At 33.0% G+C, this 21,893-nt stretch overlaps 1 protein-coding gene across 1 annotated transcript in view; it reads right to left on the bottom strand.

Moving 5' to 3' along the window:
* Positions 1-21,170, bottom strand: part of LOC127835956 (uncharacterized) — a 136,017-nt gene extending 114,847 nt beyond the window's left edge. The window contains exons 1-2 of the mRNA XM_052362375.1: positions 21,159-21,170; positions 18,510-18,753 (exon numbers count right to left, since the gene is read on the bottom strand). Of these exons, the coding sequence (XP_052218335.1) occupies positions 18,510-18,753; positions 21,159-21,170 (256 nt within the window). The remainder of the gene's footprint in view (positions 1-18,509; positions 18,754-21,158) is intronic.
* Between the last annotated feature and the right edge of the window lie 723 nt (positions 21,171-21,893).

Below are 21,893 nucleotides of genomic sequence, written 5' to 3'. Positions count from 1 at the left end.
TAATAGTACATTTTATAAAAAAATACCATTAATGTGATATTATAATCTAAGACTAATATTTGTACTTGTAAGAATTTAAATTTTTGACGGAGGTTTTGTCTTGCACATATGCATGATTTATGTGGATTGTACAGGCTTAATAATTTATAAAAAAAATGTCATGATCTATCATCATCAGTTATCAACTGTTAGTTGAAACCTATTTATTTTTGCTCGATTTGCATCGAACGCCTAAGGCTTTTAAAAACGCTCTCGAGTCCGTCTCCTGGGCATTGTACCAGTACTTGGTGTCTTTGGGGAACATCTAAAGAACGCTTCCACGATGGAGATCGAAACGGTGACCTCCCGGTCGGTAGGTGGATACCATATCCATTACACCACGGTAACCTTATATTTCACAATATTTTTCACAATATGCAGCTAATCACATAATGATGAGCTATAAATTAGTAAAATGTAAAAATATGTATGTGATGTTCTTGATAACTTGGATTAAGAATGTGAGTATATTGTTATCACTGTTGTCTGTTATATCATTTATATGCTCAGCACAGCTATAATATAAAAAATCGGATACTGCATTGGGTTCTAGTATTTTTCATGTTTTTGAGTTAACCAACTTTGTACAATATTTTGAACGATAGTGCAACATATTTTTATTTCGGGAAAATTGTTTCTTTTGCAATTACTTGTGTAAATAAATAAGATCTGAGTTGCATTTCCATATGCATAATTATTAACATTACTATATGCGTATTTTTTTGTAAAAAATTGTGGGAGTAACATAATAAATAAATAGCCAAATAGCTATGAAGTGAAATTTTAAAATATGATGACGGTCACATAATCAATGAACGGCCAAAGACAAAACTTGTGTTCTATCGTCTTGTTTATTTATAAGTTTCCATACCAACAATACACTTTATGATTTCCATATAAAATGGTGTTACATGTTAATTGTGTGTGCGTTTACAAATGTGGGACATATTTGTATATGTAAATTTGACAATAGTACAATGCATATATGTTGATAAGTAAAGTCAAACACCTTAACTGAGCATTATATATTTTGTATATTACTGTCTACACACATAATGTTGTAGTATTATTATCAATTACTATCATTACTTTAGTCATAGTTTCAGAATGTACTCCTTAAATATGATTTTATAGTTTAAATATATATATATATATATATATATATATATATATATATATATATATATATATATATATATATATATATATAATGAATGGAAAAAAAAGTCGATTGAAAAAAAATCAAATTCTAAATTGTATAAATTGCACTTATGGAATACAGTACACAAATATTGCTGTCTATTGCTCATCTACTATTGTTGGTCTGATGTTAATTTTGTGTCAGCATATTTGAAAAATATATGTCATTTTGCACTAAACAGTGGTATTACGTTTAAGTCAATATTTCGAAACCGATAATGCTAGAAACCTATTTGGTTGCATTTTATTTCTGAAATAATGTTGATCTAGAATGTATAAAAACCTGCAAATGTGATGTTTGAGCCGTGATACCCATTTTCTGAGCCACTGCCACACAAACACACAAGCACACACACGCATATATATATGTGTGTAGGGGGGGGGATACATAATGCACACGTAATTGCTTTACTTCAAATGTTCGTCTTACTAATTAGAAATAAGTTTTTCAAGCGACTGGACAAATTGTCAGGCTTGTGACATTGCTAAATCCTTAATGGATAAAATTGTCACATTCACCGAAAATGAACAATTTTGAAAGCCACTCAAGGATCGAATTCGCAGTTTGTTAGTTTTTTTTTTGCATTTCGTGCTGAATTAGATAGCTGTATTGTAATTAGGGAATTTTTTTTTTTTTATTTAGCAACAACCTGCTGAAGTGATATATTATGGTGTTGCAATATTATCAATCAATGTGGAGATTGAAAAAAAAAAGATGACTGAACTAAAAAAAAAATAAGTGATGTTTTTATTGGTTATACTAGTCGTTTTAAAAACTTCTAATATTGCCGTTCTTAAATTACCATCTCTCATTTTAGATGTAAAATATGATCTTGGTGTACACCTATTATTTTATTGCAAGTAAATACTTACAGTCAGATTGTTAATCACTTATAAAACACACATTTCATTTAATGCATTGTACAACGACTGTTCTCCAACATGACTTAGTTTAATGTTTCCATCAAATGCCGGCATAGGCGTTGGTGTACAGTACAAGCTAAGTTTAGAGTACATTGAATATTAAATACTGTCTCCACAACAGACTCTCAATTTTAACTTCAGCATTATTAATCGTTTAGTCACTTACATAGAGAATAACATGTTACGGTCCCATCGTTTTGTAATATATCAGGCTTGCAGGATATTTTCTAATTTACATAAAGTCTTTGAAACTGTAATGCAACAGTTACGTGAGTGTAATGCTGCAATTTAGCAGTATCATGTCCCCTTTCTATACATTTGACTATATAGCCGAATGTATTAATTTGAAACTGTACACGTGTGTTTGATTTAATTTTGTATTGTACATTACCAGGTTCCAAATCTCAAAGCACCAATTGTTAGGAGAATCATGTGTCCTTTGGTTGGTTCACAAAACCTTCTGGTAAATATTTACTTGCAACTGTGTCTTTCTTCTATATTTACTACTAATACTGTTTCAAATGGTATCATATGTAAGTCCGGTTAAGGTTGAAGCACAGGTTAAAATTAATGATGAAGTGTTCATACACAAAGTACATACACATGTCGCTACTCAGGTACTCAATTAAACATTCGCACATATCTTCTTTCTACACAAGTGAGCCTGATCTTCAATTTACATTAATTATACAAATTTCTTTCTTAGAAAAAAACGGGTAAACCTTTTTGCGTTGTGCAACTCCATTTACCTTTTCCGTGTACATATATTGAACTGAAACCCAACATGTATATTCAAGGTATATATACACAGGCAGCGATCATCCTTTGATTGTGTGTAATATTTGTTACGTGCTAAAATATGTAAGGCAAATTTTCCAGCAATCTGTCATATATTTCATTTTTATCTAAATGTGATAATACAATGACAAATAATACTGCTTACTTCATTAAATAAATTATACAGGTATTTAACATTACTTCTTGAAAGCTCATTTAATTAAAGCACGATGCTTCTAATAAAAAAACAAGTACATACTTGCGGAATAAAGTTAATCAGAACAAACTCATAACAGGCTTAACATACAGGTACATTAATCACAGAACGCGGACAAGCAGGTTTCAACATTTGATTCATAATTGTATTCATTATTTTAACACATTATCACACATGACTAGTTAATGGGTTAATTTATGCAACCTGACTTGCATTTAATCTTACGTGGTCAAACTTTGATCAGTATATGCATCCTATGCCATATTAAATACATCTCTTTCGATAATCATTCAATGTGTCTTTGTCTGTTTGCCCAAGCTTTAACAAAAAAAATATGTGAAGTGTTTGGATATCTACATCTGATCAAGTTTTGCTGTTTGGCAAGTATTAATTGGTTATATTTTAGAATGTAACTATATTTTTGCGACTATACATGCCATCAATTGGCTTGCGTTACTAATACACCAAACACAAATATGTATGAGAACAAACATGTGCACACAATGTTATTTTTATCCAACAAAATAGGCTTTACTGAGGTTCATGGTTTTATTAAAAGTTGTGATACACTCATATAATACCATTAATTAAAAGCAGTTTTAAAACAAGGATTTTGTTATGTATTCTTAATATACATTACGGTATAAAGTGCTGTTAAAGAAATAACTAAGACGACAAAGAAACATAACAAATACACTTAAGTATTTGTTAATTAATATGAAGAGGCTTTACCTCATGCCGTGTACTTGTGTGGATGCTAACAACATTCAATCAACTTTATATCAGATTTTATCCAAAAGGTTAAGTATATATTGAATACATAATTTGACACGAAAAACATTTTCTGCTACTAAACTATGAGTGACAATGTAAACATGTGATGTATTTGGCGGTAATTGATTGGCTCTGATACAAATCGGTACCTAAATAGATATAAGCAGATACATGTTCATGGTTATATTCAAATTGATTGAAGTATGCTAGTTTTGTTCAGATCACATTCAAAATAATGCAACAGTGTGGAAAACATTACTGCAACCGACTGGAACTCGAGAATATTAGATTTTAACATATAATGATGTTTATTAGACCTTCGTTCAAGTCAGACGTCTAATAAATCAGTTCAGCCGGCTATACAACTCTATGGTAGACAGTGTGTCATTTGCCAGTAATATAACACAGGTTTTGAAGTCAAAGGCATCGTGCTTTAATATGTTTATACAATACTATATTAGCTAAACATATGTTGGCGAATTAACTGTTGAATTTATCATTTTAACGACTGTTCAAGACAAAACGTTACTTCACCGTTAACATAATATTTTGTATTGTAATGAACCATGTATCATAAGAACATTGTCATTCATGATATACATATACTATCGGTACATAATAGTATACTTCTCAAACGTCATGTGCATCCTTAAAATAGCCGTGCATACAGCGTGCCGTTTGTGTAGATCATTACATGAACTAGAGCCAATTGTTTTTTAATTAATATAGTCTGTGAATCATTGATAAGCATTTTTTTCATAAATATGCCCACGTCCGGTATATAATCGGTAAGTATGCCGTTCTGATAAAGGTAATTTTATTTTAAATGTTAAACAATATACACTTTTATGAATTTGTGTTTTAGCAACGATTTGTGTAAATGATTTATACGAGTATAAGGACAGGGTGCAAGATGACGTAACTGTTTTGGGCTCCAAATTTAACGTTAATGGAGAGAAAAAACACCGGCTATATATCAGTAAAAAATGGAGACCGATCATCGGGCTGGCGTCCGGTCGATACTCAAGGTTACCGGGTCATTTTGTGGCATCAGCAAGCGTCCGGATTAATTTTAAGTCTCACTTACAATTTACACGACGTCGGGCCACAGAAATTGAGATCGAAAAGCGATAGGGAAATCAACGCAAGGTTGTATTATAATATGTCAATCATAGGACGGCGGACAGCTCAGGCATGTCCCGTCTTCCCGATGCCTGGACATCGGACATATCGGCCGGCGATCGAATCATTTGTGACCTAGGCATAAGTTATTCTTTTGTTCAAGTCACTTTTAACAACACATTTTCTTAAGAATTTCAACTTGTGCATTGAAAAAAGATATGTATGCTTGTTATGACAATATGAAATACATAACAATTACTTTATTTAATAAGCATGTGCTATTGCTTAAAAATTGGTGTATTAAACTGCACGCAACGTGAGATTTTGTCACCAATTTCAGAAGTATTCATTGATTTATCAGTATACATTATGATATCGGCATAAACCGTAAGAAAAACTGTATTTTGTGCACAAAAGGTTTTTGAAAATGTATTTCAAGAACTTGAGATTTTTTTCAGGTAACATTCAGTAATGAAATCAATTATTTAAACGTTGAATATTCAGAAGGCAACATATTATACGCATTAATTGTCCCTCCCAAAACCCCAACAAGCGAACATCTTCGATATTTAAGTGCATAGTGATCATGTCAATCTGTGTGTTTACCTTATATACAAAAACAAGTCTACGTTTGAATGTGGTGTAGTAATGATCACGTGTTGGGGAGATTGATTTATAAGTTAATGTATGTTTTCTTTGTTTCAGGTTTAAATAAGGGCGGTTCGTTTCGATTTTTGTCTGTATTGACAACTTAATAGCGCATGTGTTTTATCGAATTTGCACTGGCAATTATTATTTCCAGAGCCAGCTAACATTAATGTTTAGCTCTAGATTTTCTTGTTCCACGGCGTAAAAACGTGTTCATGTTTATTTAATTATAAAGCTTAAATGTGCATTTAACTCGCTAAGGATTGTTTTTATGCATTTTTTCTCTGTGAAAATTAAGAATAAGCTAACATAATTTTCTCAATGCGGACAAAGCGAAATATACACTATAGCGATCAGTAAAGGCACAAGTAACACATATTGTCCGATCCGTGAAACAGGTTCAGTCAAATAATCATCAAACGAACGTTGACATAAACTATAACGTCACAATAACGTCACATTTGGCTGAAGTGTATTTAAGTGCTTCAATGTTGAATTTGTCATGTGTATAACTATGTAATAACATACATTTGGTGTATCCAGGATCAGTGTTTTGTACTGGATACTGTGTAAACCCTTATTAAATAATACAACTCGTTGAGTCAATGTTTAAGACACGTGTTTTACGAATTGATTATGTATTTGCTGTACACAATCAATTGGATATCATATAAATATATTTATCATTTCCCCAAATATCATACACATTTCAAAGCAATTACATACGTATAATGACAGCACTGATAATATATACACGAATTTATACACAGTATATACATGACATAAACGTTCGATAATTACTCGCGCATGTTATACCTCATAAGGTTATTTTCATGTATGTGTCAAATATATGTAGATTATACTCTTTTTTTACTTTAAAAATATGTTACTTATATAATTATTATAAGCAACGTATAGGTTCGGACCAGATCAATTGAGGTAACAATGGGAATACCATCTTCATATAGCTAAATATCAGTAGTTTCCCAGAAATTACTGTGCAATGGATGATCATGTTCTCGAAACACATACAATGCTGTTGTTCATGTTGTTTTGAAAGTATTTTCGAATAATTAATATATGCCAGAAACTAATATAATTAAAATTGTAATCATGACTAAGTTGTTTTTAAATCGTATTATTGAAGTATTCACCGTAAAAGTATCATCCGTAACGCAGCTGTATAATATGGCGTAATTAATTTTAATTTGCAAAGGAAGTTTTACACAACGTGATTTGGCCTGTGGTGTGTTGTCCAGCTATTGTTCCTCAAATCATGAACATACCACAGGGAGAGCCTCAACAATAAAGTCCGGTTTAAGCCTTCAATAAACTGATTTTTCCTCAGACCATGTTAGGAAAACGACGGACGTATTCAATGTATGACAATATTATGTCTGCTAAGGCATGCTCTTGATTCTGTGTAAAAGCAGACGCAACCCTGCAAGGTTATACCGCGATACTTTAGCGTGATATATCCAATGCAAATGATAAAATGTAAGATGTTATGGGCAGAGATATTTTTTGTTGCACAGGAATAAGTATATTTTAAGGCAATATCCCGTTAAATCATTACATACAGAGGGGTTAGGGATTTTGTTCCGATATTTATCTCTTTAGAATCCCTAAAAAAAATTATCCTCTGGTAGCAAGATGAGTTGGTTAGTTACCACATTTTAACTTACTCATTTGACCTGTTTATTCTTTTCAGCTCAATTCAACAGTGAACAATGCCCATAATAAAACTTTAAGGGAGCGTAATTCATCACTTTAAGAGATTAATCTCTAGTCATGCGCAGTATTTAAAGCGGAAAATTTGATAAAATAAAATTAACTAACACGCATGCGCGTTCGGTATTTTCGGTGAATTGAGACGAACAGTCGGAGTTTTTACGTGCTATCAACGAGTAGGCGTGGCTTTAACACATATCTTTAGATGTAGAACTGTTGTCGTTGTCCTGCATTAATCAATGTACAATATGCTGCACAAAACATAGTGTTTCATAGCCTATAAAATGTGTAAACTCATTTGTAAACTGAACACATATTTTTGTAATAACATCTAGGATTTGAAAAATAAATGTATATGTACCATGCGAAACACCAAAGATATATGATTTTACGAATATCGCTAATATATAAACATCGCGGCAACCGATATTTCAGTGACAAAGATGACGTGATAATCATATCTTTATCATTATCTACACAAGGCCGGAATGTGGTGCAACAGGCATTCTAGTAATCGCGCTCTATAAATAAAGGGAACTTGGTCACCCTAGAAGAGAATGCGTTTGCGCCTCTATTGCAGATGTGTATTAAAAATATTTTTGTTTTGCTTATATTATTTTTGTCCTTAATACGTAAAAGCAAAACCTATTTTATAAATTATGTGTTCTTTCACAGTAAATTCCAACAATAACACTTTTAAAATATTCAGATAATATAATTAAGAAAAAGATCATTTTCGGAAAGATAGAGTACTTTGCAGAAACAGTTAAATATAAAGTCATCAAATTTATTTCAGCCTTATTTTTTATATTAATTTAAAACCGATACTAAGTTAAATTTACAGTTTATTACGAAGGTCAAATACAATCATTTGCCACGGCCTGAAGTTTCTGAATATCAGTAACAATTTGAGGTTGACGCTTAGGTAAACAAGTAGTAGCCCATTCCCGCTTTACAATGACGACCCTCATAATTGGATTATGAGCTCTATATACGAGTGCTCCTTGTCCGTTTGCGTGTGTGTGACTAACTAGCACTGTATTTAATTATCAAGCAAATAACTTTTAAAAACAAATGTAATATGTTCACCTGCATTTAAAATGCATGCGTCATTTTAGGTATTGTCATTTCATTTTAAATTAGTTTTCATGTTTAGACATTATCGGAAAAATCTCTACCCCCCTCCCCCCGCTCACCAATATTGTTGTACCATAATACTTATCAAAAAACGTGGTATAGTGCGTTTTGGCTCTTTAAAAGTACACATCCTGCAATGTATTAATCGTAATTTGACGTATGTTGTTCTTGAGTTTCAATGGGCAATACTTTTCCATTGAATATGACGACCCACAATATTGGTTTATGAGAACTATATATTAATGTACTTATCTGTGTGTGTGTGACTTATAAAGCATGTGCAGCATAATGATTATCATAAATGTATTAATATCAATGAGAATTGTATTCAATTATCAAACAAACCGCATTACAATAAATACATGAATATTGGTCAGCTTCAGTAAAGTTAAATGCTTCATTCAATGTATGCTCATTTCATGTTACATTGTTTTTCATGTATAGACAGTATCGGGTAGTCAACCTCTCTTCAACAATATTGTTGTACCAGCATACTTGTCAAGCAAAGTAGCCTTGTGTTTGTTTGGTTCTTTAAAAAAAAATCTACTGCAATGTATAAACCGTATGTTTTACATGTTTTTCTCAAGTATCAATGGGTCAATACTTTGCCAGTGTATGCATTAATTCCGATGAAAATATTCATTCTCAAATACTATATGTTATGATTTGCCATCGCGTCTTTATTTGGTTACAGCGCAGTGTATTTTGCAACAAGTGCGCTTTCCACGCGTGGAACTTGACGGGTGACAGTATAAATGTCTCGCCTTTATTAACACACGGGTTTTACATGGCGTTCATGTCTATTGAATAATAAAACCTGTATATATGCTTACAAAAGGATTTGTAGCAGCAAAAATTACCACGTGGCTGTAGGAAAAACTGTGTAAATTATTTCTATAAATGTATATGATGAAATCTCCATGTACTGGAATTTCTACTGCGTAAAATTGTTAAAGGTTATTGTTTTCTGAATTTACTCGCCCTACACAATTATTTCCACAATTTGCATTTGAACTTTTAGAGTATATTTACATTAATTATTTAGAGTGAACATGTCTGCTGATGATGCCCGAAATCGCCTTTAATGTACTGTTGATTTTACCGGCTAACGGCTTTTTTTCATGCAAAATAATATTCTCCAGTTACCCCCGTCTTCACAAGCATGCTTGCAACCGATTGGATGGTGATCACCACAGTTGGAAATTACCTCAGAAATTCTCGTGACACAGCTGTGCAAGCCAACAAGAAGTCCTCTGTAATGTGGCTTGAATATTCGATATGATGAATGTCAAGCTATCTCATAACAGCTGATTGTCCGTTATTCCATGTGGCTTTTTTGCGATTGTGCGCAAAAATAGGTACCGGGTGCTCTTTTAAAGTTGGTAGACGCGCTTCCGTAGCGAATGATAACGCCAGTTACCACAGGGAGATCAGCGGCTGCCCGATTGTTGTCACGTGAAAATATATAGTTTTCGCCACGACACTTTCTATTGTTCCGATCTTTGTTTAAGTATATATCTCTGTTTTAATATAACTCGCGATATAAACTCCGCCTTTCACACCTACGCATGCGCAGTGCTAGTAAAAGGTCGTATTTTTAACTCCGACTTTTCACCCGTACGCATGCGCAGAGTGCTACATCCCTATTAAAACCTAAGAATTCCAAACACTCCGTTTCAGCCATTAATCACTCTCCTAGCTTGGATTGTAAGAGATTAATCCATAAAACAACCGGATTGTTAGAGTTTAATCGCTGCAAATATTCATCCCTTAGCAACCCCTTATTTGGGGAAGAAAATCCTTGCCTAACGGTCATAATAACGTCAAAGTTGGCATGATTTTGTATCTTTAGTTATTACAATCAAACAATGATTAATCTACATCATGAGCGAAATTAAATATGTGTATACATATATTACTATATAATACGTATTATGTATAATCACACTTGTGCATTATTAAATATTCGGACGCTGACCCTTTATTTTATTAATGTCTTATACCTCTATAATATATTTCACTTCTTAACTCCGCACATTTTCAAAATTGATTTAACCCACACGTATTAAATACTATTTTCTTTATTTAAATGTTAAATCATTGATGAACAACGTCCATTTGGATTTATTTAAATAGGAATATCCTTAATGTGTCAACACAATACCGATCTGTTTCAGAAGTATTAAACCGGGATCAGGATGATTATGTATTGATTAACAGTTTGTGCAAACAAGCATGCAAATCGTAAAATAACAATTAGCTCACATGGTATGGTTGTCAATAATATAGAAATGCAATCTTTACATTATTTTTGTAAAAACAAGTTGCTCCAACCAAACCTTAGCAGTTAACCGTTAACATTATTTGCATGTTTAACGCATCGTTCATTTTTGAGCTGGTGTTGTTGCTGTATTTGACACAGAAAAACTCATCTTATTGTACTGTTACATTATATTTAAATGTTGCATATAGCCATAATTTGACACAATTTGTTTACTGCAACGTTTCTTTACTTAGCATCAAAAGACTTCGTCTTGTTTACAGAAGGCAAAACGTATGTCAATTGTGTTCATGTATTACAAGTTTGTGTTTGTCCCCGCAACAAATACAAGCCTGCATCAAACACGCGATACAAATTCAACATGGAGCCCCTATATGTTTGTATTCCCCACCTCATGGATCATCCCAACTTTTTAAAGAGTAAAATTTGACTATCAGATGCATAATTGCATGGTTAAAAAGGCGATCAAAGACGCACATGTTAAGAATGTCACGTGTAGCGAAAAATATAGACCTACATCAAATAAGAGACACAAATGTAACATGGAACATGGAACTTCTTTATATTTGTATTCCACACCTCGATTATCATAGCAACTTTCTGGTTTAAAAGGCAAACAAAGACGCACATGTTAAGAATGTCACGTGTAGCGAAAATTTAGAATCCGCATGATTGCATAGTTTTGTTTTTGAGTGGTGTGTATACTTTAAAGCCACACACCTTGAAATTAAATACATGTTAATCAATGCATATAGATGCAATTTGAAAGTGTGCACCATTGTCATTAAATCTATAGCCTATTTCAAAGTGTTAAAGCGCACAAAATACGGATTTCTACCTTGTAACAACCAGATATATTCTAAATTAGCATAGATAACAAACAAAGCTTCAGCCTAGTTAGCAAGTAATTTATATTTTTTTCAAACAGTACCGTTCTTAAAACCGAAAGTAGGATTTCTATACAACCAGGTATGCGTCAATTGCGACAAACGCGAATATTTTTAAGTTTTAAAGCGCAAAAAGACGGATTTCTAACATGTAACCACCAGATACATTCTAATTGGCATATACACAATTAAATCTTTAGCCTAGTTAGCAAGAATTTGATTATTTTTCAAACTATAACGCTTTTAAATCCGAAAGTATGATTTCTAGACGTATACGTCAATTTCGACAAACGCGATTATTTTTAAGTTTTATAGCGCACAAAAAACGGATTGCTAACGTGTAACCACCATATATGTTCTAATTGGCATAGATAAAATATGTTTCTTATTTATACTTAGATTTACTATGCCAAATAAATTGTGTTGCTTTTAACACGTTTGCACACAACCGCTCATGTAGACTGCGGTGTACTGTTTGTGCCAATTTGTTTAATGGTGTACTTGTTGTGTAATTTCAAAACTTACGACAAGTAAAAATGTCTCGACCCGATGCTTTGCTGATAAGGTGTATGTTAATTGAAATGTTATTGTTCATGACTTAATCAGTTTACGAGTTCAGTGTTAAATTCACATCGATTCATTAGGACGCCATGTGACCAGGATCGAGCCCAGCTTAATTTCAAAATGATAGTTAAAGCCATACATGTTTATTCAATTTAAGCAAATTTATGGGAAAAAAACAAAATTGACTTTTAATGTATTTACTCAAAACGTTTAATATCCGGCGTTTCTTAATATAAATAGAAATGTTACAATCCACTTATACATACTTATTTTCGGTCATCTGCATTTTAGTTTGATTTATAGATTGAATACATAATTTACAACTATAAACACATTTTGCTGCAGCAATGTTCTCGAAACAGCAGAAGCGTGATGCCTCTCTTGGCAAATGACTGGGATTGACCCTCATCTCTAAAACTAAAAATACATTTTCATATTGTATGTTTAACATGATAATTTTTTTCAGATCGTAGTTTTGAGACTTATATAAATTAAAAACAGATATGACTTTGAACGGAATATATCCGTGTAAATTTGAGTATTGCTGCAAACAAACACAGAACGTGAAGGAAAATAAAACGTACAGTATAAAGTTTACACAATGGTAATGTCTTATATGATATCGTTCCAATGTGCAGTGTATTCTCTTAATTGTATTATATTCAATATTTTTTTAAAGGTTACCGTTTTCCATGTTTTTACTATTATTTCCGCACGAAAGCATACTCATTATGTATAACCAGTTATGGCGCGCATTGATAAAACAATAAAACCTTCTTGGGCAATGTTCTCAGCAACACCACATTTTCCGATACTGGAATCTTCGAGACGCCCGCATTGGTATAAAAAAGGTTGCGTCGTTGAAACAGTCGCGTTTAAAATCGGCGATTAAATCGTTATGTACATAAGCATAGTTGATCTAATAATCGGCTGTTTTACTTGCTCAAATGTTTTGAACGTTTTCCATTAATAAGAGAAAATAGGACAAAGGAACCACATGTAACTTACTCAAATCGGAGACAGGTTCTTTATTTTGTGGATAAGTCATTAGATGCTGATGCTTATAATTCAAAAGAAGGCAAAGAGGTAAGAAAATTGTCAATTATATGTTGTTCATTTTCATATAAGGTATAATGAGTTCACACACAAATCGCAAGTAAAATGTTTTTTACATCAATAATAATATATATTAACATACAAAGCAATAATACGAATGCATAGCTCATATGGAAAAAAAACAAGTTCAATGTTTGAGGCTTGAAAAAAAAACAATTAACCGTTATACTTGGCGATACGTTTTTTGTTAGCGTTATTGTCATATAAATATCTAAAAGGTTTCAGCCATTTGATGTTTAATTATAAATAAAAAGGTAACGACTGCTTGCGTGCATCTTGTATATACTTTAATCGGTAATTATTTATTTAGCGAACGCATTTTCTTCAACCATGACCCTGCATTAAAACACCATTACAAACACGTATTGGGTTCATTAAATTTGTCGTGTAAGCACACATGCTAATATTATAAAAGCAAAAGTTTGAGGTACATTGTTTGATCATGCTTGCTTTTTAAATTGGTGTCATACCTTTAATAAATTAATGAATTATGAACAAATAATATTTTTTATTGTCTACTTCGTGTACATAAGACTGCAAATAATATGAGTCATGTATAACTATGAAAAGTGTGTATATTACTTATTTAGGCGTATTTAACCAGCTTAAGTTATACGTCGATACATTCGTTTAGTAATATATAATTTATTGAACGAATACACATTTTGTTGACCTGAATTATTGCACTGTTGTAGTTTTTATTTTTTTATTTTAAAGAAAACGTAACGCCCCTACATAATGACGCACTTCAGCATTTCAAACCTGTCGGAAATGACCACCTCGATGGAAAACTACGCTTTACGGAATATAAATAATACGACTAACGAAAGAGACTTACAGCCTGTTACGAAATATGTACAGCTTTTGATCATACCAATACTTTGCATCATCGGGCTAATTGGAAACTCTTTATCGACCGGAATTTTCATGCACAAATCACTGCGGAACAATTCTTGCAGCATCTTCCTTGCCGTCAGGGGACTATCTGACAACGGCTTTCTGACAACTCTTCTAATTATCTGGATTTCAAGAGCGTTTCGGTTGCAGTTGGGATCTACACATGGCGCGTGTCGAATAATCATATTTCTTACATACGTATGTGGCTTTATTTCCGTGTGGATGGTTGTGTTTGTGACCGCAGAAAATTACATTCGAATATGCCGACCTTTCGTCGTCAATCGCTTATGCACACCGACAAAGGCTAAAATAATTGTGGCTGTTTTAGGATTAATAGCTGTTTGTTTGTATAATTTTCCTTTCTGGGCAATGACGCCTTCGACGTGTTTGGTTTATTCAGGCCTCGAAAATATCATACAAGGACTTGTTTACACAGACACCGTATTAACACTAGCCATACCATTTGTGTGTTTATTCTTGCTAATGACGGCAATAGTTTGTGATCTTGTGAAATCTTACAAACGTCGAAAACATCTAAGAGCGCCTAACGCGAGAAAAAACCGGAATCCAATGGCGACAGTTACAAAAATGTTGTTTGCTGTGACGCTCTCTTTCTTTGTGTTGAATTTACCGTCACATGTTAACAGATTGCGACTGATGATTTTACCACTCATTGGTATTCAATCTGGCGATGAGTTTTCTTCCTTGGATCAAGCGGTGGAACAAATAACACTGTCGATATACTACCTATCCTTAGCCTTCAACATACTGTTGTATATCGCGTTCGGCAGCAGATTCCGTTGTGTTTTTATTGACGTCTTTTGCTCAAGATGCAAGAATCACCTGCTGTGTCTGACATCAATCAACAATGATAAGCGATTGGCTGAGCAGTCTACTTCAGTCATGTTAAAACATCAAGGGTTTGAAGTTTTGCCGATGCAACAGTACAAAGACCAATGTGACGTAAGAAACGAGTGTTAAAACTGGATTATAAAATATGTAATTATGTTTGGACGAATTATGTCAATTCGTAGTAAGTGTGTGTGTGTGTGTTTGTTAATACAGACGGATATATGTCCTATACTGTTACATAACATACATACAAGGACTAGTTTAATGACTCTCCAAACGCATGTAAACCCTTCTGTGTATATTATCAAAAGACTAGTGTTTTAAACAGCTAACCATGTTATGTCATGTGTATGAATATATTTTTTTCCAGTTCTGTAAATAGAGTTCTGCTTAGTACAATTGATGATTAAAACGAAATAATGTTTTCCACTTGTGTTTTCGTCTCATCATTGTTCGCATGAATTTTAATAGTATATTGATCAAATACAGATTTGAACAGTACACTCAAATATATGTATCTTTTAAACAACGATTGATTCTGGTATCCGGTTGATCCGATTCGATCCCCATATATTTTATGAAACTAAGTGAATCCCGGAACGTATTCATACGTACAATGTATTAGTATGTCGATTCTTGATATGAACCCTTTTTTACACATATGCCATTAAAGCGAAACGTTGGTATGTTTTTGTTTTCTTACGCGAACAAATATGTATATTGCGATACATTCATCATGCCGACCTTATTTTGTTTCACTGTTTCATATTAACATGTTAAGCGTTAAGGTTTCAAAATGAAATACAGGCGATTTAATGTTACATTGTATATATTAGTCGCGTTTCACGTTTCATGAACACTGATTTGTAAATGATTGGTTCTGGACTAAATGAGGGATTCGAAGCGTCATTAAACTGCTGTAAACTTTTTCAGTTTACCGGTGGAATTTTGTGACAAGAGCTTCGAACATTTGAACATTGAATGTCTTATAGTTTGTATCGTCCTGTATTGTTCATGCAATCGGTCACTTGGTCTCTTTTGAATAACAATATCTGGTCTGATTGTGTTTCTTGAGTTACCTGATTCCTATATACCATTGTACCCAACAAAAACATAATATGTTATACTTTAGTTATTCGTAAATGGAAGGCTTGCGTTAAAATTGTATAGGCACAATTATCAGAACATTTTAGTGTGCATGTCTCAATAACATTAAATAGTTACAATATCACAACGCATTATAGTTGAAAGACATACGGAAATTTCAAAAACACTTCAGCCACTCTAGTAATTAATGTGTTAATGCGTGTTATTTTCTTTCATGATTAAACTAATAATACTATAAGCCTGATCAAACACAACATGCAATAGGAAATGAAATATCAAACACCATTATTACAGAATGCGAGAATATTAACTTTTATTTAGATCTCGCATTACTTGTCCACTGGAATGAAATAATCAAATGGATGATCAATGGACACATGCACGTTACATCAGTTGGACCGGTTGTTTCAAAGCACAATAAATGCCTTTCACAAAAGCTCATGCCGTTTAAATTCTCTATTGGCTTTTGTTTATCAATCATTGCGATGTATATTACATATCGGAAATGAGTTTCAAAGGATTGGACAATTATATAATTCAGTGCGTTAGACGGATGTAATAAATACCCTAGGATTCAACAGCATATGACCAGTGAATAATTTATGTGTTCCGACGATTGATTGAAAACCTTGATAATCAATTCGAGACTAGACCGTTTAACTCTTATACATTAAGTAGCATTGACATTATGATATACTTCAAATATACCTTTTGAATATACACATGAAATGTTGTTCGCAAATATTTCGAACTAAGTATAGTGTTTTCTTGTCCCTGTATTTTCGCGATTGTTGGAAGATTTTGCTATTGTTAGAAAATAATTATAAACCTTAATCAGCTTCAGTAAATTGCAAACACTAATCAATGCGTACTTTGCCACCAGCACGCAGAAGAGAACGTTATACTATGGTATGCCTGTATGTCGTTGTGCGTTTGTGTTAGAATAATAATACAAAACGATACCAACGGCTATGCTAATGACTCTCCGAAAAAATAAAAGTAAATATGATAAACGTATTAGTGATCCTGAAACGCACTGTGTTCGTGTGTGTCGGTACACATTTTGATCTGGGCCGTAAGTGATACGATCACAGATAATTATGGGTATGTTTTACACTAAGTATTCATTATTACAAGCGTTCTGAAGTTGATTGGAGTTATTGGTTATTTGTTATTGATTTAATGCATACGATACGAGTTTAAGTGACTTGGACTTGAACAGATCTGCGTGTGTTGCTGATGAAATATCAATAACAATACTCGTTAACACGTAGACAAATCGCGTGTACAAATGCCACAACATCCGATTAATTAACCTCTCATGTTCTGTTAGAGATTGACGATACGTTTATGCCCTCGAATCGCGATGGGTAACCATTATTTAATTTGTATACGAAACGTATTATTAAACAAGCACATTTTTAACATTATCACATGTTGAAAACGCTTTTACTTCCTCTATTGTATAAATAACAAGTGATGTGTTGTGTTAAACTTAATCTAATAGGCAAACGAGGTTTTATTGTTACACTCGACTTTACTAAAACGAAACACGTTTAAATGAAACGTGGGATACCTACTTATAGTCTGTTTTATGTGCATTTTGTTTTAAAGGGGCCTTTTCACAGATTTTGGCATATTTTGAAGTTTGTCATTAAATGCTTTATATTAATAAATGTAAACTTCGGATCTTAAAAGCTCAGTAAAAAATCAAGAATAAAATTTAAAAAAAGGAAAAAAGTAGCCGGTACCAGGGTTCTAACCAGTTACCCCCGGAGTCCTGGAGTTAGTCTGAAGTAAAAACGATGTAGCCCTCTCGGCTATTCCGCCAGGTATACACAGTAAAAGTATGTTATACCTTATATAAGCAATCTTCGTAGTTTCGTAAATTTAAACGACAACAACAGAACTTTCCAAATTATTCAATCGTTTCGCGTTGCAACGCTTTATAATTTTTAGGTTTTCAAATCGTCAAAATATACATATAATGGCTATATTGGACTATGGTAAATGTTCGGTTATACTGTTTCCTCACAAATATCATAACTAAAACGAAAATTTGCTAATCTGAAACAACTTTTTTCAATTTTGTCAATTTACCAAACCGTGAAAAGATCCCTTTAATAATATTCTGAGATGTGTAGTGTAAGATTCAAACAAATTTTAAGTTCGTATTCGAACTCCCAAATATGTATATGTTGACCATTCTGAGGTTGATGACTCTTTAAAATGGAACATCCCTTCCTCAAAGTGGCCCTCGTGGTGATTTTCCGCTTTGGTGTGCACTTGGAGGAACCCTCCTCTTTCCGAACCTGAGAAAGAAATTGTTTGCCATTATGAGCTGTGGATGTTTTGCAAAACAGCTGATTGCTCTTAAGATGCCCAACCTGACCAGGCTGAATAGGGGCCATGGGATTAATCAGGCGACCTTCACGATGGACTACGCTGGCATCAAACAGACTAGAACTATTGCTGGGACCCTGGTTGACAACATGCAAAAGAAAAAATAATGAGGCAAGGCTAGATCATCTTTAAGATGCTAGACTCACAGCAGTAAGTAGGTCATTCTACAAAAGATGCCATTAGCTTAGGGCTTGACAGATGCCATCATTTAGGCATTTTCAGGCAGCATTCCAAACAAATCGAAAGGCTAAAATTAGAGCAACACCATGAAGGCAAACAGCCCAGCGGGGGCAGAAGAAAAACTGTATGTGTTTGACATACTGGAATTCAAAGATGGCCCCTTCACTTACAGACGTTCATTAGACAGATTATCTTATGGCGCACTTTGACACGAATAGTGACCGTACCACACTGGATTATGATCATGCCGAGAAAGTCTTGCAATACTAGGAATGATGTGAATTGTTCATATTATATCAATATCAAAGTGACTAAATAAAACATTTGAGTAGTGTGTGTCTTTTATACACATAGTTGTGTACACTTTCTTAATAAGTCGTTTAGCATAAAGAGACCGTACGATTTATGAAGCTTAACATTAGCAATGTTAAACAATACTAGGCAAACTGTAGGAAAAGCTTATGAATACCAGGTGGAAGGTACAGAAAAATGCAACGGTGTGCGTCTTTTTTTCATGTTTAATGAGATGGGCCGTTTTCAATATACAGAGTCTTGTTGAGGTGTGAAATTCCTTCTGTTATTAGTGGTAAATAAATAGTTAATTGTTATGATTTTTTTCTAATGGAACGTTATATACCAAATTATAGTATTGTTACTGATTATCAAGTCCCAAACGATAGGATTAAAATGTTTAACTTCGTTTGATGCTGTTTGTGTTAATACATGATTACACAGTTTCAGCAATAGTGCAAGAATTGAGAAAATAATCAACGTAATATACACACAATTGATTGACTCTAAGTTTTCTTAAATAATATGCAACCACATTCATAAGAGAAACACAAAATATACATATCCAATAATGGAACTTGAGCATAATAGTATATATTTTATCTATACCACACAATAAAACAAAAAATAAAAAAGTATGTGTTAACAGCAATATTAGCAGTAAAACAAATTACATATGAAGCAAACGTTTTATAATAAGTGATAATTTGGTCAGCGCAATACATAAAAATGGTGAGTTCTGTGTATTTGGTTTCTGCATAAACACACTATATAAGTTCGTATCGTTCACTGTGTATCATTATTTTCGTAATTATGTATAGCAACAACGAACCCATTTTCATTTCATACAATCTAATAAAGATAATATGCACAATATAGCAAACAATACTACATCTGCCATAGGTTGGCGTGTACGCAATTCCAATACAATAAAACACATCAAATCACCTTTAATACCCTCTTAAATTATGTCCAAAGTAACACCATCATGATTTATATTGATAAGGAGCAAATGGGGAGATGTTAACGATAAATCAAATAAAAATAAATACGTACTTCACAAGGCATAACGTCACTTTACCTTATATTTGTTTTATATAGCGGTCATAATCATTGTATTAAAACAACAAAACAATGTCTCCGAAATGAATCACAGCTGTGCTACATAAATAATAAGTAATTCACAAGGCATTACGTCAAATAACCTTATATTTTTATATAGCGGACATAATCATTTTATTTGAAAACAAAACAATGTGTCCGAAGCGTGTCACAGCTGGTATGTTTTATCATGGACTATAACAAATTGCGCTTTAAATGACTCGCGTATCATTAGAAAGACTCATCGCATAATAGACATGCATTCAGTAAATTTACTACGTGAAGCAATTTGATTAATGCATGTTCTTGCGGCAGTAATAATTATAGCGCACTTGCCGGTTTCTAGTCTTCCAATATTTAAACAAAGTATTTAAAAAATGTTACACCACGGCACGGAGTTCATGCTCTATACACGATGAAGTATTTGTTTTAATAACGACGACATATTTAATATCAAAAAGTTAATTCATCAGCAGAGAGATATGCAATAAAGATGTATCAACACATACACGAACGTTAACCTATTTTTGGTAGCACGATACATTTTCTTTTCCAGTACTATTTAATGTTCGCAGGGGAAAAAGAGTCCATTCCATGTTCTAAAATCGCTTTCGGGAAAATAATAAAACACTAATGCAGTGCGTAAGGAGGAATAATGAATGTACCGAACATTTAATTGTATTGAACAGATTCTTGTTTTCAATGTAAAGTTTCTTCTTGTATTTGAGATTTGTCACCATTGATATCCAACGACACATACATTTTCGCAATGACTTCTTAATAATTTAAATTGACACATACTGTTTAACACGCACATACCATTCTAAGTCGTCTATGGAAGCATCCCCATTACAAAGAATGCGTATGTCAGAATAGATTCAAGACTGAGACACTATAGTGTGTACCATACCCGAAAATCCATGGTTTTCCTCCCATGGAAATAATTAATATATTGGGCAGATTCAACGAAACCTTATTTAAGGTTAAGGTACACACTCGAGAGAGTACTTAGAAATACGAATACAGTTTTCAATATAAAAACGACCTTCTTTGTGTTCACATAACGGAATGCATGACAAATTAATTGTGTTAAGTGTACGTATGTCATTGATTCCTTATTTTGAAGGATTTGCGTACACGTTTTAAAATAGTGTGTACCCAAATATCTCGTTCTTTTAATCTCTGTCATAATAACTATGAGAATTACCAGTTAATACCAGCTACTTGTGTTGCAGTTGTCTTTGAACAATACACATTTAAGGCATGTATGGTGAGTTTAAACCAATATAAAAATAATACACACAAAAAATACTTCGATTTTATTATGACTCTTCTATATGTACCGCTTATATTGTTGCTGAATTATTTAACGTTACATACAAACACGAAAATATTTTTAGTTGATTAATTTAGAATGCTAATGCAGTTTTTGTATCAAAATTTATGTTTTAAAATTCAAGAATAGTATACACCGATCAAGACAATCCGTCAATGCATGTTTTTCCAATCGACCCTCCACCTACTTAAATGATAAAATTGTGTACTTTAAATGTTAAAGGATTAAACAATACAGACAAACGAATAAAAGTCTTCAAATGGTTAGACGAATTTTTTTTTAGTATATGCCTTTTACAAGAATGTCATT

This window comes from Dreissena polymorpha, chromosome 6 (assembly GCF_020536995.1).
Source record: "Dreissena polymorpha isolate Duluth1 chromosome 6, UMN_Dpol_1.0, whole genome shotgun sequence".
Classification (NCBI taxonomy): domain Eukaryota; kingdom Metazoa; phylum Mollusca; class Bivalvia; order Myida; family Dreissenidae; genus Dreissena; species Dreissena polymorpha.
The sequence above is the reverse complement of the archived record's forward strand: the minus strand, read 5'-3'. Positions and strand labels throughout refer to the sequence as shown.